General features: G+C 37.5%; 1 protein-coding gene across 1 annotated transcript; it reads left to right on the top strand.

Annotated features, from left to right (window-relative positions):
* Positions 1 to 4,930: 4,930 nt before the first annotated feature.
* Positions 4,931 to 5,866, top strand: Or5e1 (olfactory receptor family 5 subfamily E member 1). Its single transcript, NM_001408924.1, has one exon. It carries the CDS (start codon positions 4,931 to 4,933, stop codon positions 5,864 to 5,866), a length of 936 nt encoding a protein of 311 aa, NP_001395853.1.
* Positions 5,867 to 9,619: the final 3,753 nt, after the last annotated feature.

A 9,619-nucleotide genomic window follows, 5' to 3' on the forward strand; every position in this document is an offset into this window, starting at 1 on the left:
TCTGATCTCCACACATGTACCATACTATGCACATGCATACACAGACACACAGACACACACAGACACATACAGACACACACACACACACTCTACACACACAGGTACATAATTTATAATGTTTAATTAAAAATAAAAATGAAACTTGTAGGTCAAAAGGTTTCAAATAACCACTAGTTATTATAAAGTTTGACTATTAATTGAATCTCATCAACATTTTCTTCTTAAAACGACAAATTTTCTCTTAGATGAAAAATTAAAGTTCAAATATTTACTATTAGATATTAGTTACTTTTCTTTTTATTTCTGAAATTTATCATCAGGTCCATCTATAATCTAAACACTGGTAGACTAAAAGTTGATGCTATCAGTAATTCTCAAATTTAAATATTAATTTAAGTGAAGTTTGCAGAAGTGGAGAACAATATTCTAATACAATTAATGGTTAATAAATACTTAGCTAATAGGGCTTTTAAACCTTCAAGCAAGCATGCCTTAGACGCATCTGTGAAACTCTACAGGAAAGCAGTATGTCATATTCATAGCAGTCAATAGTAAAAATCTCTATCATGCAAGAAGCATTAAATAAAGCTGTGGTCTGTACACTACCTCTTGGTCTCTTTTGAGAGTTCCCATTATATCTGTTTGGAGTAGGCCCTGTTTTAGTTTAGATCCCACTGGGAAATTTTGATCAACTCCAGAAATGAATTCAAACAGACGTTTTGTTACTACTGCACAGAATTCTCAACAAGCGTTTTTACCAGCAGCAGTAAGATAGGTTAAACGTGATACCTGATGATCCCAAGTTTATTTTAATTTCAAGTGAAGCTATAATTGTGAGTACAGAGATCACACAAGTTACAACTACCCTAAGCCAGCGATATCAGGGTTGCCTGTGTTCAAAGGCTCTCTACTATTCCAGGATAGGCACTACCTTGAAGATCTTGGGGCAGTTTTTCTCCCTGCCTACTCTTCTGGTCAGCTTCTAAAGACAAAATTGTTCCTCAAATTTTATTTCTCTTTCCTGTATTAATCTGTTTTTTACCCATTCTTTCTCCCTGTGTGATTTCAGCCATTCATGTCTTAACCCATCACCCAAACCTCACTGACTCCTCCTCTACCAGCATCATCAGCTGTGGCTACAGTGTCATCCTCCATCCCCTCACACTGCATCCAACATTCTTTCTCTGAATTCACTTCAACCATAGATTTCTGCTTCCACTATAACTATCTACAGCAACATGATAGACAGTATACAGTGGCATCTGCTTCCTCCATCTCTCAATCACATTTTCTACCCTTGAGTTAGTGAGTTTGTGGAAATAGCAGTGTGTGTATGTGTGTGTGTGTGTGTGTGTGTGTGTGTGTGTGTGTGTGTGTGTGTGTGTGCATGCGTGCGGGTGTGTATTTCAATGTATAAGATCTCCTTAGGAAATTAACATGGTAAAAATTAAACTGTAGTCAGTCAATTGCCAAGAGATAATAGACTCTATTTTGAGCCATCTTTCATTGCCTTCTTTCTTCATTTCTATCATTGCTCCCATTTTAAATCCTTATGCCTCTTACATAGAAGGTATCCAAGCTGTGTCCCTGCTAATGGTGCTCATCCTTCTTCTCCAATTCATCCATACAATGCCAGATTGAATCTCTGAACACAGAATAATGCCAAGTAATTTCCACAGTGCACATGTTCAATGAGTCCATATTCACTGCTTACTGAGTTATTGACTCTTCTTGGCTTTCATGGTTCTTCACAATATGTCACACTTTTAAACATCCAGGTTGCCACCCACTATCTCATCGATATGAGTTTATTCCTTTCTAAAAGATGTCCCTTGTCTCCTAAACATGCTCGGGGTATTTGGAACAAGTTAGGTTCCAACCAAATTCAGTTTTTCCTCTACTTAATATACTTCCCTTTAATCTACCCTTTCTCTAGGACTCTTTGTATCTTCTTGACAATTAATTGTAAAAGTTAATATTAAAAGCTGCCTACAACTACAGGTTGTAAACTGAAATCTTTAAAATGGGATATTTAGTGAATTGAGTGATAGGATCAGAGGTTAAGAGCTCCTGAAAACAGCCAAAGTTCAGTGCTAACACCCATTCAAGTAGTTCACAACAACCTATAACCCTCGTTCCAGGGGGATCCACAACCTCTGGCCTCTGTCAACATCTTCAAATGCTTTGTTATATGCAGTTATGTGGGCCTGCACCTGTTATGCATGCCTTAGCTCTGCAAAAGTCAAAAGCCAGCTTGCTCCCAGAAAGCATGCTCTTAACTCTGACTTTGAAGTTACTGATGTGTGGTCCTTCTTAACTGGATAGTTTTATGCTGGTAATTCCCTCTGTCTACAGTGCCAGGGATTATACTTTGTAATTCTGAATCACTCTTAGAGAGGATGGAAATTGCTACCATTGTCACTACTTTTTAACACCACTGTGAAGGTCAAGTGGACACAGGAAAGGAGAGACAGTCTACAGCAAACAAGGGAGAAGTCGCATCTTTTTCATAGTATATGAATGTGTATTTGGAAATCTCAGAAGACTCAACTAAAATTGATTTGTAAATGATTTGTTAAAGAGAATAGGTATAAAATTAATTCACAAAAATAAATAGCTTGCCTATATGTAAATAATAGTTAAATAAGCCACAGAATGAAAAATAATATTTCATTTACAAAAGTGACCAAAAAGAATAGAATTCTAAGAATAGAATTTAAAGGAATGTATTTGGAGTGTTTGAGTCATTAAAACCCTATTGTCAAAACCTTTGATGAATGCACTAAATAGCCTACCTTCAGAAAAGAAGATCTTCTCATAAAAACATCCGTTCTTCCCAAATTAACATGTCTGCTCTACCAAAGGCATCTGTGTGCAAATAAGGTTTTTTTACTTGATAAAAAACTCATACTAAAATTCATTTATGTATGAGCAAGCCAGAAACTGTGTTACTAGACACCAAAATGAACTCCATGAGATTTTATATTTAGTCTTAGTTCTAGAAGATGCTGAAAAAATGGAAACTGATATACGCAGTGAAAGGGATTTTAGTATGTCATAGGCTTGATCTTCAAACCAACAGAGTCACCAGCAAAATAACTTCACCAATCAGTCATAGTAGAACCCTTGGCCAGCCATTTGGAAAAACAAAGAAAGAACTAATAACCTCATTCCCATATCAAAATTTAATTATAAGCATGTCAAAGATTATAGTGTAAAATGAAATCTGACAAATATGTAGAGTCTTAAAGGAAGAGATAAGTTTAGTAATATCAAATTAGGAAATGTTCATAAACCATGTCACAAAAATCAGAATTCAAAATGAAAAAGATTTGGCATATACTATTTAAACTTGTGTGTGACTTTTATTTGTGACTTTGTCACACACAAAAAAATAATGTAGCAACTTTAAAATACAAGTTTTCAGAACACTGAAAACAGCTTTATATGTATATCAAAGAGTTAAATTAATTTGTCTGTCAACCATCAAAAGATAGAAAAAATATGCACATTTTGACCCAAATTCACTACCAGTGGTAATGATTTATCCATATTCCCAACTTTACTTGAAATAGAATAAGGAAAGAACTTGTAAATTGCAAAATTTAAGTCTTTCATCCCAGTACCAGGCATGCTCCATGGTCCTAAGTGGAGCCCAGAAGTGTATAGATACTAAATTTAGTGAAAATATTTCTAGTAAGAGGCAATTAATTAAATCACAACATAGCTATGAAAATAAATGGCATGACATAATTGTTCAGTTTGTAAAGAAGCATAAAATCATGATCTCATCTGTGCACAAAGAGATATGTGTGCATTCATATCTGTGAGCATCATTAAGCAGTTATATTAACAATAAAGCAGAAAACAGGCTGTGGTTTTTGTTTTTTAATTTAGAGCCCTCTCTGCTATGAAGAGTTCACCAATGTTGCAATGTTATATTGTGTTAATATCCATCCTGGTGTTGGGGATAATTCCCCAAGACTATTGATCTTCCCTTTACATAATACTCTTTCAGAAGGCAAGTTGATGTAAGACGTTATTCCCTTTATGGAACTGTGAGGCATTTTCTTGACTAATGATTAGTGTGGAGGGCCCAGTCTACTGTGTGCAGTGCCTTCCCTGGGCTGATGATCCTAGATGGTATAAGATAGCAAACAGAGCAAGCCGTGGAAGTCAAGTCAGTAAACAGTATTCTTCCATGGCCTCTGCATCAGTTCCTGATTCCGGTTACTGCCCTGACTTCTCTTGGTGATGAATTGCAATCTGTATGATGAAATAAACTCTTTCTTCCACAAGTTGCTTTTAGACGTAATGTTTTATCACAGCAATAGAAACCCTAATGAAGAAAAGCACTACCCACACTGAATTGTGACTATTTACATACCTGTTTCTCCTGCCTGCCTGTGAGCATCCTCTCAGCAGACTTACTTTTATTCATCTTCATGGCAACTTCACTTTGCATAGTGTCTGCAATAACAACGATTGGCAGCAGACATTTGGCTAGTGGGTCAGTCAATGAATGAATCATCTCCTGTTCCCACCTTTCACATTCAGTCTCTCCCACCTGCGCCCTAAGTACTCAATCCATCTCTAATCGTCCATAGGTCCATAGTCATGATGCTTTGTTAGTCCTTGCAGTAGACCCCCCCCCAAAAGCAAGAGAAAAGTGGTACCCACTCTTCATCCCAGAATCAGATATACTGCCTGGCCCTAGAATTAAACTGAAGACTACTGTAAACTTGAAAGTAGAGCCGAGGAAACTCATTCTGTGCCTCTTAAAAGAAATCAGCTCCAACTATTTGGATCTGTATGAAATGCCTAATTTTTGTCATCTGCCTCTAGAATGGAGACACGAGGGGCTTGCGTTTTTAAGCATCTGACCATTTTTAAGCATATCTCTTCTCTTCACACCAGGTAAGAGAACAAAATGGCAAGAAGCAATCGTACCACAGTAACAGAATTTGTCCTCATGGGATTCACAGATCGCCCTGAGCTTCAGCTCCCCCTCTTTGTGGTGTTCCTGATGATTTATCTCATTACCCTGGTGGGAAACCTTGGCATGATCTTGCTCATCAAGGCAGACTCCCGGCTTCACACACCCATGTACTATTTCCTCAGTCACCTCGCTTTCATTGATCTCTGTTATTCATCTTCCATTGGGCCAAAAATGCTGCAAAATTTATTGGTGAAGAAAAAAACCATCTCCTTTTCAGGCTGTTTTGCTCAATTATACTTCTCCAGTGCTTTCGTCACTACTGAATGCTTCCTCTTGGCCACAATGGCCTATGACCGTTACATGGCCATCTGTAATCCCCTGACCTACACAGCCATCATGACACAGCGGGTCTGCAAGGAGCTCGTGATAGGAGTCTACACCTACGGCTTCCTGAACTCTGTGATACAGACAGTCCTGACTTTCCAACTGTCTTTCTGCGACTCCAATGTGATCCACCACTTCTACTGTGCTGACCCCCCTCTCCTTGCACTCTCCTGCTCTGACACCCACAACAAAGAGAGGCAGCTTCTGATCTTCTCGGCAGTGAATCTCACTGGATCCCTCATGACCGTCCTCATCTCTTACATTTGCATCCTACTGTCCATCATAAAAATTGAGTCTTCCCATGGCAAGTGTAAGGCATTCTCCACCTGTGCCTCCCACCTCACTGTGGTCACCATCTTCTATGGAACGTTATTTTTCATGTACATGCGGCAACCAAAAACAGGGAATTCGTGGAGATATAGCAAAGTGATCTCTGTGTTTTATAGTCTTGTGATTCCCATGCTTAACCCTCTCATCTATAGCCTGAGAAACACGGAGGTAAAGGATACCCTGAAGAAAATGCTGGAGGGCAAAGCTTCATAGTGAGCAGGGTACTAGGATGAAGCACTGTAGGCAGCAGTAGGAACCAAGAGGATAGGAGCAAAGCAGGCCAACTACCCAGTTAGGAAGTAGTTAATCGAATTGAAGATTTCCATGGCCCAAAATAATGAACCTCCTGGTGGACATAAGTAATAACTAATCTAAGCAATTGTAACAAACTAATTAGAATGTATTTGTCAGCTAGAATAATTATGTCAATAATTATGTATGTCCTTCATGTGTTAAAAAGAGGTAGTGGCTGACTACTCATAACAATTTGAGCTCTGCAGTTATAAAACCTTCAAAGCTCACATTCTGAATAGAATAACAGTAGAATGTATTATTACTAATGATGGTTATAATGCCCCACAAACATCTGTTATTAAGGATTTTCCAGCTTAATACTATCTATATCACAGCAAGCTGTATATTAATCTTAAAACATACTCTTTCATTATATACTGCTATAGGTGGTGGTTATATTTCAAGAACATCTCAGAAAAATCTTATTTACATCAAATGTAGTTGTAATCTTCTGTGCTTTAAACAAGCAATAAAAATGTTAGCTGAGCACTAAGAGAGGAAAAATAGGATTCAGCTAGATGTGGGATGTGTTTAGGAAAAAGAAAAGTTTAATTAGAGGAGAAAAGGGTGGGGTTAGGGAATTTTTAAGATTAAAAGTAGTCATTATTTAACAATTATGTTTAATATTTTTTGACTCTGGAAAGCACATCTACAGTGGCTTTTTTTTTGCTTTTTTCATTCTTTCTTCCCTACTTTTTCCCTAGATTTCTTTCTTTCTTTGGGAGTCAGTGAAAGAAAAGCAGAGCATCCTCAGGAAACTAGAGTAGAGGTTGGATGTTTCTGAGAAATGAAACCATTGTGTTGATGCAGAGAAGTATTTTATTTTATAACACTTTCTGAATTTTTGTTCCAGAAGATCTGAAATTCAAATTTCTTAATGATAAGCTTTGTAATATCTTGGTGTTTCTAGGAGTAGGTGAAATAATATCTTTGTCTTTTCTCCAGGCAAAATATGATTGTTCCAAGACTAAACTCTTATACTTCTTTCAAAATAATTCTTAAGGCAGGTGTATTTGCCCTGAACTTATAAATGGTCCCCTGTGCTGTTTTCAAAGATGATTACTGTGATGTAACTTTCAAACAACTAAAAATAACTCACCAATTAATTATAAGTAATTTTTAAATTAATCAAGAAACTAAGGGGGTCCTGGTTGTGCCCAATTAACTCCTCAGATAATAATACATATATATGATCACTGTTTCATTGTTGCTTGTGACTAAGTAATTTAGGTAATAAAATTAATTGACTACTTTAAATTTATTTTCTTTAGTTCGGAAGTCTACCTAAGAATTGATTTACACATTGAACTGGCTACAGTTACAAAGAAAAACATTGGCTTGATAACAGAACACATGGAGAGAGGGCAGAACATAACCCAAAAAGTGAGAAGCAACATAGAGGCTGACAAGGAGGGAGTAAGTAAGGTTCACCTGGAGGTTGGATCAAAGGCCAGGAGCTCCTGAAAAAGAGGCAGGCAATCTTCCCTTTTCACCTCCATACATACCTACCACAGCTCCTGAATCTGGACAGCTACACCTGAACTCTTCGGGGTTTGCCCAAATTCTAAAGGAAGGTCTAATGAGGAATTGAGATGGGAAAGGAGATTGTTAGTTCAGTCAGGAAGGCTATTTTATAACATCCTCCCAAAACGTCTAATGTCTAAAAGGCACTAAAACATAAAAAATGACTACACAACATGAAAGCAGAAAGGGATGCGCTTGGGAGGCTGATGATGGGATGGTGGTCCAGGAGCTGCATTAGTTATAGACCATGACACAAGGGTCTTTGCTGTGACTGGTGGAGATAAAGGTGAACAGACACCGATGCTGGGCAGAAGGCTGTATTGAATCAAAAACTACAAGTATTTCCCTCTTTATTTTTTAACCTCAAGCTATCTTCAGGTCAGTTGAACTTACAAAAAAGAAAGTATTTATCACCATGTTTTAATACATGCCTCCCAGCAAATTAATTATACTCAGCTTTTCAAAGTAATATTCTACGTAAACAAATTCTCAGAAGACTGAAAGTAGTTCATGGAACCTCTCCTGACTTCTCTAAGTCCTAAGTAAATGTCTTCTGAAAATAAAACTATGACCAAAGTGATGGTAATTGGCTGGATTTAGTTGGCTGACTGGCTGGTTGGTTTGTTTTTTCAAGATAGAGTTTCTTTGTATAGCCTCAGCCGTCCTGGAACTTGCTCTGTAGACCAGGTTGGCCTTGAACTCACAGAGATTCTCCTGCCTCTGTCTCCCAAGTGCTATGATTAAAGGCATGCACTACTGCCTAGCAATTGCCTGGACTTTTTTAAAATGTAATATTTTCTTGAAATTAAAAATAAAAATGTTCTATTATTTAAATAAAACAAGTTCATTTTTTCCTCATGGTAATTCTAAAATGGCTTCTATTTGTCATCTTTTACCACATCTTTCCAGCATTTTAACCAGAATTCCCAGCATTTTACCAGCATCTTTCCAAGACTAATCTGTAACCAATGTCTTACGTCTGCTCATGTAAGTATGAATGTATACTTCTTTACATGTAAATCACTAACCTTTTCAATAAGGACAGATTTTTCTTATTTCCCAACATTTATTTATCCATTTATTTGCCATACCTATATATACATCAAAATGATTTCTTTTAATTCAACCACAGAAAAGAAACTCAAGACTGTCAACAACCTGTCTCTTCCACTTCCCTTCACATTATTGATCTAGCTCTAACTCACTTAGATGTCCAAAATTCTTTGCCCCATATTATCATCTGAGCCCTGGATGTTCACCTCTGGCAGAGAAAGAAAGGACTAACTCAGTGCAGACAAACGGCTGTGCCTGCAGTTAAGCAGAGTAACCACCAGACAGGGACCCAAGGTGCTCAGAACTTTGGGAGTGCCAGCTCCTGAGAAGCTGACAGACTTCTGCTCTTCCATCCAGCCTTCTATAAAAATGTTAAAAATGTTAACATTTTATGAGTAATCAGAATTTCCAACTCATATAAGATAGGGCATAACAGAGAAAAGAATAGAGATAGATAGATAGATAGATAGATAGATAGATAGATAGATAGATAGATAGATAGATAGATATGATGTTTTACAGCTTTGAAGCAGCTCACTGTCCTATCAGTTTCCAAAAGCTATTACTCTATGGTCTGAAAAAATAAAATTGTCTTGTTCCCACAAGCTTCCACTCTATGTTTGAGTGTGTTGACCCCAGGACCCTAAACATCAATCAGTCTGGTAGCCTGCAGTTTCCACTCCTCACTGGGTGTTGTGACTCAGCCAGGCTCAAGTGGTTTGCAAACCTCATGCAAATCTTCTCTCCAGATGCTCTGTGACCTTATGGTTCTCAGTCCTGGACAGGAGGGAGCTGGGAGAGCCAGTCCATCTCCTACTCCCCACAGCAGCCTTTTGTTCTGCTCCTACTGTCTTTTCTCTTCTCCCCATCATTCTGTTTTATTTGAAAGTTTTTACAATAAATAATACTTTATTTATCATTTTCCCTGGTAGATCTAGCAACTAGCTTTCTAAAGAAACCTTTCTGATGCAGAGTTTAAAAAGTGTCAATTATAATAATGCATCGATTAGGAAACTACTGAGCGGTGTTTGTGCAGAGAAGTAGTCATTTTTATGAAAAAGGGTTGAATTCACCTTTTAAAATGGGAGGTTATCT

The sequence above is a fragment of the Rattus norvegicus genome, chromosome 1 (assembly GCF_036323735.1).
Source record: "Rattus norvegicus strain BN/NHsdMcwi chromosome 1, GRCr8, whole genome shotgun sequence".
NCBI lineage: Eukaryota > Metazoa > Chordata > Mammalia > Rodentia > Muridae > Rattus > Rattus norvegicus.

What these genes read in the sequence shown, in the direction of transcription:
- Or5e1 (NM_001408924.1), top strand. Translation starts at nt 4,931, where the DNA reads ATGGCAAGAAGCAATCGTACCACAGTAACAGAATTTGTCCTCATGGGA.